General features: G+C 45.1%; 1 protein-coding gene across 1 annotated transcript in view; it reads left to right on the top strand.

Annotated features, from left to right (window-relative positions):
* SYT17 (synaptotagmin 17) overlaps window positions 1–15,167 on the top strand; it is a 53,092-nt gene that overhangs the window by 24,021 nt on the left and 13,904 nt on the right. Inside the window, exons 2-5 of the mRNA XM_063143472.1 lie at window positions 3,012–3,034; window positions 5,073–5,221; window positions 9,523–9,674; window positions 11,359–11,978. Of these exons, the coding sequence (XP_062999542.1) occupies window positions 3,012–3,034; window positions 5,073–5,221; window positions 9,523–9,674; window positions 11,359–11,978 (944 nt within the window). The remainder of the gene's footprint in view (window positions 1–3,011; window positions 3,035–5,072; window positions 5,222–9,522; window positions 9,675–11,358; window positions 11,979–15,167) is intronic.

Below are 15,167 nucleotides of genomic sequence, written 5' to 3'. Positions count from 1 at the left end.
ACATTGGAGCCAACAGCCTGCAGTAACAACAACAACAATAAACCCAGTGTGGTGTAGTGGCTAAGGCGTTGGACTGGAAGTCAGGCGATCCAGGTTCTAGTCCCCACTCGGCCATGAAAACCCACTGGGTGACTTTGGGCCAGTCACAGCCTCTCAGCCCAACCCACCTCACAGGGTTGTTGTTGTGAGGATAAAGTGGAGAGGAGGAGGATTATGTATGCCGCCTTGGGTTCCTGGGAGGAAAAAAGGCGGGATACAAATGTAATAAATAAATAAAATATAAAATGGTGAAGAATATTTGGAGATCTTTCTGCGAAGTGGTCCCCTCTTTCTATTGGTGGATGTGAGAAGGTGGGGGAGAGGAAGGAAAATCTCAGGAAAACGTCTTCTCAGAATTTTTGCCTCAGCACAGGGCCTTGTGACAGAAGGAGCAGCTTGACATCTGATCGCCCCCCACCCTCGGAAAGCTTGCCACCAAATTGGTCTCTAATCACTGAGCTGCTGCGTCCTTCTGTAAACCTCTCTGCCTGTTCTTGTTTTTGCTGGAATGGCCCGGTCCCTCACAGCTGTTGGTGTTTGCCTTTATGGATTTCTACAGCCCTGTCCGTTGGCTGCCTCTTCTCCTTGTTTGCTTTAGTGTTTGTTCTTGTCAGCTGCCATCTCTGTCAGCTGTGCTTCCATTACGAAGACTGGATCTGTGAGCCTTTCTCTGTTTTTGAAAGGGGGAAAAAATGTTTGCGTGTCATTACTTAGCATTTTAAAAGCATCAGGGGGAAAGTGCTTGATCATCTTTTGGATTTCTGCCAAGGCTGCTGTGAAAGGGATTGCTGTTCTTCCTCTTTCGTGGATGGATGGAGGGAGATTTTGTCTATATGCACACAGCAGAATGAGGTGGTGGCAGTCTTGCGGTGGTAATGCAAGTTTATTTCTTTAATTTTTTTTTAACAACAACAACCCGCTCATTAGCCGAAAAGCCTCCCAGTGCAGCTTGTGTGTGAGCAATAACACAAGGCAGTCCCCGCCCGCAGGCTTACAATCTAAAAAGTCACAACACTAAAGGACAAAGGGGTGGGAAGGGAAGAGGAAATGATTCAGTAGTCTTATAATCTAAAAAACGTATGGCACAAAAGGGGAAAGTGGTGTGGAGGGAAGAGGAAAAAGTGAAGTATGCTTACAGCCTAAAAAAAAATGGCACAAAAGGAGAAAGAGGTGGGGAGGGAAGAGGAAAAAAATCAAGTCGTTTTCATCAGAGCTGGTGGAATGAATGGCCCTGCTTCCCTTCTCAGTCCAGCCTGCTGGAATGACTGATGGTTCATGAATGGATGTGTCCCTGTGGTGCTGGAACAATATAATCTGTTGATCATGTCCTTTTGTATTGGAGCATGTATAAGGAATGCAGAAAGAAGCTAATTTTCCCATTATTTTCCCTTTATGTTCAGCCTTTTTGGGAAGTAACTCCACAACTTTGGTACTAGTTTGTTTAAGGGATGTGTCCTCCTGTATCACTGAAAGGGTTTCTAAGTTTTTTATGAGCTCAATGCAAATTAGGGGGAAATGTTGCTAGCCTCCCGAGGGAGGGAATTCTACACTGTCTTTTGCTCTTGTGTCACTTTTTAACTATTTTTTGCATGCTTTATATTGACTTTGCTGGTCTGGACCGTAATAAATGAAATGACTGCTGGTTATGGGTTAAATATAAAAACGTAAGAAGAGCCCTGTTGGATCAGACCAAGTTTATTTTGCGACCGGTGTATATAGGGTGTGATAATGTTTTGGGGGTATTGGATTGAGCAGGTACACTTCTGCTCATGGAAGGACTCCTTTGATCTAACCATAAGTACGTTGATTGAGAAGTTTTATTTATTTCAGTGGTTACTGCTATACAACTACAAAACAAGGAAGGATTATAGCCATTCTTCCACCCTCACCAACATCCTGCTGAATTTGTTCCTGAATTGGGTGGTACAGCAGCAAAAAGAGGGCTGATATTCCTATTTTGCTGCCATGCCGCCGCCATCAAATTTCAGTGACAAACTGTAGTTTGCCCCACTCCACACCCCCCCCCCCCAAACACAAGGGGAAATCAGCCCTTTGGGGCTTTGGCAAATTTAGAGGCAGGTGGGTGGGTCAGGGAACCACATGGGGCCCGTGTGTTTCCCATGTGTTCCCCACCCCAACCTTAGGCCCCTGGGCATGATGCTTGAACACCTTAAGTTTAACTCCTTTGCTGAGGGAATTGCACTGACTGCCTATTGGCTTAAGATTTTAGTACTAGTGTACAAAGTCCTAAACAATTTAGGACTAGGATACCTGAGAGAGCGCCTTCCTGCCTGGTCACCGAGGTCATTGGAGTGCTGGGACCTACAGCCTGATTGGAATCCATCAGGAGAAGGGTCTTCAGTGTGGTGGCCCCTTCTCTTTGGAACTCCCTGCCCCTGGAGGTCAGGCAGGCGCCAACATTAGGCTGTTTCCGGTGCCGTCTGAAAACAACGCTATTTCAAGAAACCTTCCTCAACTGACTAGCCGCTGTTTTTAATTGGTCCTTTGTTTTAAATGGAACAAAATTTAATTTGCTTTTTAAACCTACTTTCTTTTTTACTGTTTAATACCTACGTGCACCGCTCTGGAATCTATATTAGAGAGACAGCGTTATATAAATATTGTAAAGAAATACATACGCTTATGAGGCTCCATTGAAAGCTAAGGCCAACTTGTGCAGAGGGACGTCTGGGTTCAGAAGAGCTCTTTTGCAAAGGGACAAAAATAGCCTTTCGGGGAAAGTATACAAAAGCAATTGATTCTCCCCTAGAGATCTTTTCACCTTCTGCAAAATATGTAGGACAATCAGAGCTGAAAATAGCGTCGTTTTGCTAGAAATCAAAGCCATGGCACAGTGCTAGGAGGGCAGGTATTTTGGAGTCATTAGAGCTCTGCTAAACTGGTCTTGTCTTCTTTTATTTTTTCCCATTTCCCATTTTCTTTCCCTTTGCTTCATCATGGATATCTAAAAGGACAGTTGGAACCAATAAATGAGGTGAGTTAATCAGATGATTCATCCTGTCTCCTCCTGCCTCTTTCTCAGTCATGCTTTTTAGCCTGCTCGTCTGGCTGTGTATATCTTTGATTTCTGCATTTTCCGATATGCACAGTCTCTTCCTAGGTAAAGTGCATGTTGATTTATTAAGAGTTTGTTTGTTTTTAAAATGAGAACACAAATTGTCCTTGCTGATATATCTGTGGCTTGCTAATTGTGGTCAATTCCATAGAGTATCTGGTATTGGATTGCAAATTTGTATTCCATGGAAACTTTGACTTTCATTTTTTTAAAAAAATGTCTCCAGCCCTCTTATTTTTGGGGAAAGAGATTAAAAATGTGCAGATGATCACCATGTGCTCAATTGCGCTTGTGGAGTCTCTGATGCATGTACAGAGGTCTGCAAATGCAAGGGCTACATTATTCTATGAGCTAGAAAGTCTTCCAAAAATAGATGACTCTTGTCTCTGTCCCAATATAGCAGAGCATGGGACACTGTTGTGGCCCAATTCCCCATCTTTGGGAGAAGAGGTCTCTGGAGCGTGTTCAGAGGTGGGCAACCAGGATGATCAGGGGTCTGGAAACAAAGCCCTATGAAGAGAGACTGAAAGAACTGGGCATGTTTAGCCTGGAGAAGAGAAGATTGAGGGGAGACAGGATAGCACTCTTCAAATACTTAAAAGGTTGTCACACAGAGGAGGGCCAGGATCTCTTCTCGATCCTCCCAGAGTGCAGGACACGGAATAACGGGCTCAAGTTAAAGGAAGCCAGATTCCAGCTGGACATCAGGAAAAACTTCCTGACTGTTAGAGCAGTGCGACAATGGAACCAGTTACCTAGGGAGGTTGTGGGCTCTCCCACACTAGAGACATTCAAGAGGCAGCTGGACAACCATCTGTCAGGGATGCTTTAGGGTGGATTCCTGTATTGAGCAGGGGGTTGGACTCGATGGCCTTGTAGGCCCCTTCCAACTCTGCTATTCTATGATTCTATGATTCAGAGGAGGCATTCGAGTGTGAGGGAGAATGGCCCCCTGAACCAGCCCCACATCTCTCCACTGCCCACAAAACAAAGGATGTTGAAACAAGCGACAGCCCTTTAACTGCAGCGACTAAGCCAGCCAACAGAGCTGCAGCTCTGTTTAAGGCTCAGGCTGATGTTGCTTGTTGCTGAGACAACATCTGACTCTTGCTCCTATTTTGTTGAAGCTCATTGGAGGGCTGCATTCCACTAGTGGGTGGAGCCAAGGGCACAAGGAGCCCAGACAAAATACCAGCACATTTTCGCTTAAAGCGCCTTCTACCAGCAATTAATCCATAGGAAAGGCATTTCAGGCCTTTTAGAATGGGGGGGGGGGGGAAAAACCTGCACAAACACCAGGAAACCACAACCATCGGTGGCCATGGGAAAGGATGTGGGACCAAGGGATGGGGGCGAGGCCATCTGGAGAAGGCTAGAGGGCTGGATTTGCCCTGAAGTTCAACAGCCCTGGATTAGACGATACTGAGCTTGATGGACCAACAGCCCAACTCAGCATGATGCAGCTTCCTAGGGTCGTCGTTTGGCAATTTAGATGCAGTGCCAAACTGTGGTTTGCGTCAAACCAGAATTGAAGGAAAGAGCCATGGCGGAGGAGGGGAGGAAGGGGCATGTGATCCCCAGCTGCCTTGCCACTGGTTAGCACAACACCAACTACAGTGTTATGTCAGGTGACCTACAAAGTAGATGCCCTGAGATCCCAGTGATATAGGGTGGGATACAAATGGTTTAATAATAAATAGACAATCCCTCCCTTCATGCGGGAGGGAGGGATTATTAGCACAGCTGCGTCTGTGCTAATAACTCCCTTGCAATTTTTTCTTTCGTGTCAATGGAATAAAAGAAATTCCATGTCATTTGGGGTAACCAGAATGAGCAGAAACACACACACACAGAGAGAGCTGAAATTCAAGCCCAGCACATAAATGACAACTGAGTGTTTCTTATTGCCAGCAATCAACTGGTGGTAATTTTACTTTCTGGTTTCCAACGGCCTCAGGGCCTGTTGTCTAGAATCTCGGATCTCTTGCTGTGCCGATGGACCTGCCGGAACTGTTGTGAGAAGTGTTATGACTGCAGCTGTTGCCAATCGAGTGAAGATGAAGTGGAAATCTTGGGGCCGTTTCCAGCACAGACGCCTCCCTGGTTGTAAGTTTGGATGCTGCTTTTGGAATACTGCTGGTTTGTGTCTCTCTGTGCGTATGTTTAGTGTGTCTTTCTCACTGGCTGGTCAGGATTGGTTTTTGATGGGCAACTTTCAATGAGCCCATCCCAGTTATTTCCTTAAAATTGAAGAGGGCATTGGGTGAGGTAGAAGGCAAGGTACATGCAAATAAAGGCTGCAGCCGTGGCCAGAACTGGCCCAGACTGTGTTGCTGGGGAAGTAGGAAGACCAGATGGCTTGTGAGAGTCTGGGTGTGCATTGCTTGTTTGCAGTGCTATATTTTGAAGGGCCACCTTCATCCATACCAACCTGCCCAGGCTCTTGAGATCACCCCCACCTATTTGCCCACTTTAAGAGCCATTAGCATGTCAGTCAGTAGGCACAGGGCCATCTCGGTGGTGGCTCCTGCTGGTGGAACTCTCTTCCCATTGATGTCCACCAGGCCTCCTCATTTCAGGCCTTCAGGCAGACCCTAAAGTCGTGCCTGTTTACCTTGGCCTATAATTGAGTTAGGACTCTACTGGGGCCATTGTGCGTAGGGTGCTATTTGGTTTTAACTGTTCATTACTGATTTTCCATTTTTATCGTTGCTTTATGATGTTTTGTGGTTTTTAAAGTTTGGCTCTGTGTCACTTTGGAAGGATTTACCCTAAAAGGGCAGCTTTATAAACCTTTTGAAATAAATACATTTAAAGCTTTGGTGTGGTCTGCCAATGCGGAAGCAGTTCTGTTTATTTATTTATAAGTTACATTTTTCTCCGTCCTTTTCCTCCAAGGATCTCAAGGCAGCTTACATGATCTGCCCCGTTCTCATTTTATCCTCACAACAACCCTGTGATGTAGGTTAGGCTTAGAATCAGGGACTGGCCCAAAGTCATGCAGTGAACTCCCTGACTGAGTGAGGATTTGAACCTGGGTTGCCCCAGTCCAACACCGCTCTTACCACTGCACCACACTGTTTCCTCCCCCAGCATCTGAGTGCCAGGATGGAGTGGGAGAAGGGTATCACGGCCCTGAAGTAGGAGCCCTCAGAGACTAAGGTCTCCAGTGACGGTGACTCCAAGGAGGCGTCAGAACCAGTTCCCAGTCTTCTGAACTGGATCTCTCTGCTTCAGATTATGCATCCTCTTCACACGGCCCCTGGGAGATTCTGTGGCCTTTTGACGCTGATGAGTGGGCCTCAGCTCTCTCCAGTGAGCAGGGGACCCCTGAAGAGCATTCTCCAACCCACTCCTCCAACCTTCACCCCTCAAGGAGAAGTTAGCAGCTACGGAAAAAGGCACTGGCCCTTTAATAACAGCCGGCTACAGCACGAGAGGGTGGAGCTTCCATAAAGATATAGCCTGGCTATAAAAATCTGTCAGTTACTCCAGGTCAGTGCTGGAGCAATAACTTGTCTGCACTGTAGCTGCATGATTGCTCTCCATGGTCCTGAAGCCAAAACCAAAGACCCTGGCTGGTGTCTTTAGTACTGACTGTGGTCCTGAATTTGCTCTGCCCCCATTGTCCACCTCATGGCTGATGGCCTGAGCCATTGCCTAGAGCAGATGATGGGCTCCCTGATGGAGCAGGACGGAGGAGGAGGAGGAGGATCTGGGTAGGAACATAACTGCAGTATACAGAGCTAGGTCACTGATCCCTCACACCCAATATTGTTGTCACTGACTGGCAGAAGCTCCCCAGGATTTCAGGCAGTGACTTTTTCCAACTCCACCTGGAGATGTCGGGGATCAAACCTGAGACCTTCTACATGCAAAGCAGGAACTCTACCATTGACCCATGGCCCCTTCTCCGAGAAGAGCCCTCTTCCCTCTTACGTCTCAAGCCGAAGGGCCTCCGGGCAGGAGTAGAGGCATGTCAAATCCAGACACAATGAGATGAATTCCCCACCTCCCTTCCTTTGTACACTGACCGCAAGCTGTTGTGTTTTTCAAGCTCAGCGGTGACCGTGATGACTCCGTGCTCCAAACAAGCGAAGCTTCATCATTTTATAAATATGCAGGCAGACGGAGTTGGATCTGAGCTCTGGCAAATAATTTCGTCTCCAACTTCAGAGAAGGAACAGAATGATGGTTTCCCCCACACCACCCCCCGTGCTGTACAATGCTGACAACTTGTTTGTCTTGCTGTGGCAAATCTAATTATGTTGACTTAACACACATGGCAGCAACACCTTCCTGTCATTCCATCTCTAATATTTGCTTTCCTGCCTTGTTGAGAATGAATATATATATATATATATAGCAAAGGACCACAACGGCAGCTCTTTGGCTTTACATATTATGAAATGTCAGACATGGGCGTTTAAGAAAGTGTGCTCTGTGAGATTAAACAGAAGCTGCAGCTTGGCACTTCTTTACGGCGTCCCTGATCAAACAAAAAATGGACCTCATCTAAACTCATCTGTACAATATCATCTATGCCCATCTATATAATAGGAAAAGAAGTTAATGATAGAATACAGTATATGCATTTTACTGTGATTTTAAAAAATATTTTATAGGCAAACCATTTAGAGATTTTAATCTATTAAGTGGGATATAAGTATTACTAATAAATAATATTATTTATTTATTTATTATTTATTTAAAACATTTATATCCCGCCCTATATCATTAAGATCTCAGAGCGGCATTCAGATAAAAACATACAGTATAAAACAATAAATATGCACAGTTAAAAACAAATTAAACCATGATCCAAGTTAAACAATATATAATTTAAAAGCAGTAAAAGCCATTAAAACAATGTGCCAGTGAGTTTAACCATCAAAGGCTTTGTTAAAAAGCCATGTTTTTACTTGGCTTCAAATTAAATCAATGTTGGTGCCAATTGGGCCTCCGAGGGGAGGGCATTCCACAGTCGGGGGGCCACCACAGAGAAAGCCCTCTCCCTTGTCCCAACATAGCGTATATGTTGCATTGGTGGGATGTGGAGAAGGGCTGTTAATAATAAATAAACAGATTCAAGATTTGTAGGGGAGAAAGTAAATTGTGAGTCAACGGCAGCAATCTCTTGACAAAAAGTTACAGCTTGCTTTCTCATTTTATTTCAGTATTTTTTTGCTGATTTGGCATTTTTTTTTAAAAAAATGATTCTTCTATTCACGAATGTGATCTTTCTACTCTGCTGTAGTATTTATTTATTTATTTATTTATTACATTTTCATACCGCCCAATAGCCGAAGCTCTCTGGGCGGTTCACAAAAATTAAAACCACAATAAAACAACCAACAGGTTAAAAGCACAATTACAAAATACAGTATAATAATAATAATAATAATAATAATAATAATAATAAGAAGAAGAAGAAGCCTATAAAACTGGCTAAAATGTATAAGGGATCCCCAAGCAAATGTTGGAAATGAGAAGAAGAAGGAACCTTCTATCACCTTTGGTGGACGTGCAAAAAAGCTAAGGCATTCTGGATGCAAATACATTCTCTAATGCAGAAAATATTAAAGACTAATATACAAATGAAACCAGAAGCCTTTCTACTGGGGTTAATGGACAATGAACTGAAAGAGAAGGGGGGAACTTTGTACTTGTATATGACAATGGCAGCGAGGCTATTGTATGCACAGAAGTGGAAAAATGAAGTAACACCAACAATGGAAGAATACATACTGAAGATATTAGAGTTAGCAGAAATGGCAAAATTGACAGTGATAATGAGAGATAAATCAACAGCCTCATTTATATCCAAATGGAAACCTCTGATAGAATTTTTGCAAGAAACAGAGAAAAATGATGTATTAGTCTGTGGATTCAGTGCATGAGATATAGCTAACTTAGAAGAAAGAAATGAATTTGATTATTGTGTTAAATGTATTAACAAGGAGAGAACAAAATTCATATCTCTGATGTGTAGAAAGCCGAAAACATACCTTAACCTTGGTTTATGTATTTCCCTTTTTTTCTTTTCTTTTTTTCTTCTTTTCTTTTTTCCATTTTCTCTTTTCCTTTCCTTGTGTGTTCATTTTCCTTAGATGTAACGTCTTTATGCAATGCTTTTATGTCATGTATGTTTATGTAACAATAAAAATTTGATTTAAAGTAATAACAATAGTAATAATAAATTATAACATGGTCCTCTTCTCAGCATGTCGCACAGGACCCTTAAGTCTACCACAATGGTGGACCAAAGGTAGATCTCTAGATGTTGTCTCAGTTCAGACAACACGTTTCTAAACTGAGTAGCAAAAATAACCAATAGGACTGGTGTATGACTAGTGTATGACTATGGTGTATGACTATGGGATTCCAAGCTATTTTCTTTTCAACAGGGTGACGAATCGAAGTGAGGACAAAGATGGCGACTCTGACAACACGACGACAAGTGAACCACCTCCAACACCTCAGAATGTTTCTCCAGACAGAAGAAGGTCCTCTTCTGACACGTCCCGGTCCACTTACAGCCTCACAAGACGCATTTCAAGTATGGTTCACATTGGCCACCTTGTTGGTACTGTGGCAACTCTCTGCAGTTGCAGGGCCATGGTGGCTGATGGGAAAGGGGGCAGGGCTTGACAGGAACAGAGGAGGAGTTTGGTGATGCCCTGTACCTCGTGGTAGAGTGGATGGCAAAACCTCCCAAGCTGAGCAGGAAGTAGCTGCCCTGAGATTTTACACCTTCCCCTGGAGACCCTGAGAAGGGCAATGAAATTTGGAAATGTGTGTTTATTTATTTGTGTGGTTTATTTATCTATGTGTAGCCTGCAGGAGAGAAGGCGGCATGGGGGGAGCATGATAGCACTTTAAAAATACTCGGGCCGTCACTTGTAAAGGAGCAAAAGATTTGTTGTCTACTGTCCAGGTGGGCAAAACCTGATTGAATGGTCTTAAGTGTCAGGAGCATAGATTTTGGTTGAACATTAAGAGAAAGGTTTTATTAGGAAGAGCAGTTTTATAGTGGAACTAATTAGCTAGAGGGGTGATGGACACCCACCTTTTGAGGTGGCTCTGGATTTCTTGAATCTAGCAGAGGGTTGGATGAGGTGACCTAAAAGACCTTTTGCAACTCCATAAGTATTTATTGTATTTAGGCATGTGTGCCATTCCAGTGCTAAAAACAAAAGCATCACAAAGATCACAACCTTACAAAGGCAAGGAAGATGGAGGGGGGAGAACAACAAATGTTTGTGTGAAGAATAATACCTCCCCCATATTTTCCATTTTTCCTAAGTGATTTTTTTAAAATATTGAGCAGGGGGAATGGTTTCCCACTGACTTTTCCCCAGTTTCCACTTGGTTTCCCCCCCCCCCCCACTAAGTCTTCACATCTATAGCCACAGGGCATAGGGCAACAATACTCTGCAACCCCAACTCTTCTGGAATTATTATTATTATTATTATTTATTTATATAGCACCATCAGTAACTATGTTTTATGATGGAGCTCATTGCGTCTTCCTTGGGTGGGAAGTAGGTGCCACCACTGAAAAGGTTCTGCTCTGTGTAGCAACCCTGCATGTTTGGGTGTGGTGTAGTGGCTAAAGTGTCAGACTGGGAGTTGGGAGATCTGGGTTCTAGTCCCCACTCGGCCATGGAAACCCGCTGGGTGACTTTGGGCCAGTCACAGACTCTCAGCCCAGCCTACCTCACAGGGTTGTTATGAGGATAAAATGGAGAGGAGGAGGATTATGTAGGCCGCCTCGGGTTCCTTGAAGGAAAAAAGGTGGGATATAAATGCAATAATTAATAAATAACATAAATAACATAATCTATCAGTATAGAAATACAGAGCAGGGCCTCAGAAGATGATCTGAGGAGTTTGGTAGGTTTGTTTGGGAGGAGGTAGCCTTGATCCCAGAATGGCTTTAACAGTTGAAACAAGTCCTTTGAATTGAGCCTGGAAGCCAACTGGGTGCCAGTGAAGTTTATACAAAAACCAGAGTAATGTAAGCACCTATAGGAGGAGGACTTCAAAGCAACCAAATGAGGACTGAGCATGCTCAGGATGGAATGGAGTACCATGGAAAAGGGAGATGACTGGCTGGAACAGAAGCACTCTATGCTGCGGCGTTTTGTTGCAGATCCGACTTGTTCTTATTCAGTATAAAACTGTGCTGTTGGTGACTTGGTGCCATTTTCCAGCTTTTGCTCTTCATTCCTCTTGTGCAGGTCTGGAAGTAAGGCGGCCAAGTTCGCCGCTCATGGACATTAAACCCATCGAGTTTGGCATTTTTGGAGCCAAAAAGGAAATCGTTCAGCCAAGCATTTTGAGGAAAACCTATACTCCCGATGACTATTTCAGGAAATTTGAGCCCAGGTTGTATTCCCTCGACTCGAATAGCGACGACGTGGACTCCTTGACGGACGAGGAGATTGTCGCAAAGTACCAGCTGGGCATGCTGCATTTTAGCACGCAGTACGACCTGTTGCACAATTACCTCATTGTCCGGGTCATTGAGGCGAAGGACCTGCCTCCCCCAATTTCCTACGATGGCTCCAGGCAAGACATGGCCCATTCAAATCCGTACGTGAAGATCTGCCTCCTGCCGGACCAGAAGAACTCCAAGCAGACGGGAGTCAAGCGTAAGACCCAAAACCCGGTGTTTGAGGAGAGATACACTTTTGAGATCCCGTTCTTAGAAGCCCAGAGGAGGACTCTACTCCTGACCATAGTGGATTTTGACAAATTTTCACGTCACTGCGTCATTGGGAAAGTGTCCATGCCGTTGAGCGACGTGGACCTGGTGAAGGGCGGACACTGGTGGAAGGCCCTGGTCCCCAGCGCTCAGGTAACGTTTTCTTTGTATCTTTGATGCAGAAGGTCCTTCAACCTGAAGACCAAATTCTATTCTGGAGAAGGCCTGAGGGCCCACTTTCCAGAGGTGGGTGTGGCCAGAAATAAAAGGGGCAGAGCCAAAAATACTAGCATATTTTAGCTTCAAGAGCGCAATGCCAGTAACTAAGCCTTGGCAGAGGAATTTCTACCTTTCAGAAGGGAGAGGGGGAAAAACCCTGCACAGAAGCCAGAAAACCATCAATCAGTGATTGGTGGAAAGGGGATGGAGTCATGGGAAGGGGGTGTGGCCTTCTAGGAAAACTCAGCGGGACAGATCTGGTCTACCAGAGGGCGCATTCCCCCCCCCCAAGACTGCATTTCTGCACCTCTGCTTTACATGTGGATTCTTATTACTGCTCTGACTTCTTCCTGGCCTTGGTTGATTTATTTCCCTTCACTTCCTAGCTGCGATTTAAACCTGGACTGTAGTTTGGGGGTGTTGAGTGAATCTGTCATGGCAGTTTCGTCCTGGTCCTTATTTTTCCGCAGCTCAGTTTGCTCCATCCCATTTCTGCATCGGGTTGCAACATTTTTTAGCCTTCACAAATATTTGTACATACATTTTGTGTGTATTTTTCAAAATAGGCGCATGTTTGTGTATGCAATTTTTTCAAATTGTAAGCCTTTGTGAGCATACTTCCCCCCTCAAATGTACACATTTTTTGCAACTGCCTTTTCCATTGAGTGAAGTGATTTTGTGCATATTTTCCCCAAATATATGCACTTTTGTATGTACTGTTTCAATGTATGTGTATTGTTGTTTTTGTGCTTGCTTTTCTATCCCAGGGTTGGGGAATGGTGTTGGACTCCAGCTCCCATATACCCCAGCAAACATGGTCAATGGTCAGGGGTGATGGGAGGTGTAGTCCAACAACATTTGGAGGGCTATGCATTTCCCACCCATGTGCTATACAAATATTAAGCATCGTTATCGTCTTTTCTAACCACTGGTTTGACTATTGTATTTTTTAAAAACAAAATTATTAGGTTGTGATGATACAGTAATGTGAAAGTGTAACTTGGCTCACTTGCTTGAGTCAGTTGAACTGCACTGCTCGCGTTATGCTCTTGAGCCCTTTTGCTTTGCCACCATCCTTACGTAGTTATTTTTATGTAGTTAGTTAGTTGGGGAAACTGGTTCTTGGGGAAAATTTCCTTGGTAAACAGGGATAGTCCTGTGGGTGGGAAGGATTTCTGATTGTCGGAAAAACAGTCAAGTAGTAGATTTATATTCCAGTGTCACCATTCTTGCATTGATTGCTCCTTTATGTATGAAAAATATTGCTTTAGAATCATATATATATGCCATAACATATGGATGGATGGATGGATAGATAGATAGGTAGTTATACACAGTTAAAAATTGCAGGTCAGCTGCAGGAGTGTTCAACCTGTGGACTGCCAGATGTTCTTGGACTCCAACTCCCATTAGCTCCAGCCAGCTCAGCTAATGGAGTGGGACGTTGGGAGTTGTAGTCCCGACAAGATCTGGAGGGCTACAGGTTGACCAACCCGGGGCTATAGGATTTGGTGGGTGCACTACCACTCCACCGCCATAGAAAATACGCTGGCTGCATATTCCGTTGATGGCAGACAAGAGCCTTTGATTTAGCCCTAATGGTAATTAAAGGCCGTCCTCCCTGAAAGGACAACACCGTCGATACAAGTTGGAAGGGCAGGCTGCCTCACGCACTGGTGCAAATCGAGAACCGAGAGCAGAGATCACGACGGCAAGAAAAGCATGACTGGGGAAATTTCAAATAGTGGAAGTTCAAACCCCCAAGCCTTTCTCCAAGTCTGGGCCTCCTGAAAATCGAGACTGCCAGCAAATCCGGTCTCAATTTGATCCCAGCTCAGTTCCCTGTCGATTCATGCTTACCGGGTAAACATTGTGGACGAGGGTGAAATGACGCTTCGGTGAGGAGCGTTGCTGGCCAGGAAGCCCTGTCGGTTTGCCTCTGTGTGCGCTTCATCACGTGACTCTGCTTTTCACTGCCTCCCTACTCCACAAGAAACTCACAGCAATCCCTGCTATATGCCATTACTGGAAGCAGACAAGGGCCATCTGCTGCTGTTCTCTACAGGCGCTGGGCTTTCCGGCTGGATTTTATGCCCACGGCTAGACTTGTAGCTTTGTGCCTCCTTGATGCATGTCGGGAAAGGTGTGGCTAGTGCAAGCGTGAGGAGCCATGCTGCAAAGCCCATGGAACAGAAGGCCCCCACCTCCACCCCTCCTGGGGAAGACAGGGTTAGGGGACGCTTCCGGAGCCATGCACCATGCGCCAAGATGTTTGGAGCATGTTACCCTGTCGCATTGAGAACGATGAGTGGGGAAAGGTTGGAAACGGGGAGGCAGGGACAGTGGGGTGCAGGAGGAGCAAGGGAAGCCACAGGCTGCATAGGGATGCACCTGGGCTGGTTCTAGCCCGCAACCAGATCCAGTGGAGGCTGGTGGCCCCCATTTTGGTGGGGCTGTGAATCCACTCTGGGTTTCAGCCCAAACCAAAAAGAACTCCGAAGGAGCTATCCAAAGTGCTGAACTTATTTTGGGGTTTACCTTGGATAGCTCCTTTATTTATTTATTTATTTATTTCATTTCATTTCTATACCACCCAATAGCCGAAGCTCTCTGGGCGGTTCACAAAAATTAAAACCTTTAGAGTTCTGGTTGATTCTGTTGGAAACCCGGAATGGATTCACAGCCCCATTGAAATCGAAGCCACCAGCTTCCACTGGTCTGATCTGGCCCACAGGCTGGAGGTTCCCCACCCCCCCCTTATGGGTCCAAAACAGTGTCCCCCAACCTGGTGCCCTCTAGATACTTGGGACTCCAACTCCCACCATCCCCAACCAGTGGGCCGTGCTTGCCTGGGGTTGATGGGAGTTCAGGTCCAACCACATCCGGAAGCCACCAGGTTTGCAGGCAAGGCTACTCCAGAGCAAGGAAGCAATCAATAAACAAATAAACAAAAAATAAGGCCAGGAGACCCGATGAAGATTCTCTGGTGTCACATTTGCGATGGTCCTCGATTTGCATAGCGAGAGAGAGGTGGATTGGGGGGGGGGAGAATTGCCTGGAAATTGGCCTGCAGAGTGTGTTTTTGAGGCTTAGATGGGCGGCTGTGTTTTAATTTCAGTCTGC

This window comes from Elgaria multicarinata, chromosome 17 (assembly GCF_023053635.1).
Source record: "Elgaria multicarinata webbii isolate HBS135686 ecotype San Diego chromosome 17, rElgMul1.1.pri, whole genome shotgun sequence".
Taxonomy (NCBI): Eukaryota; Metazoa; Chordata; class Lepidosauria; order Squamata; family Anguidae; genus Elgaria; species Elgaria multicarinata.
Note: the sequence above shows the minus strand (reverse complement) of the source record. Positions and strands in the feature narration are given on the sequence as shown.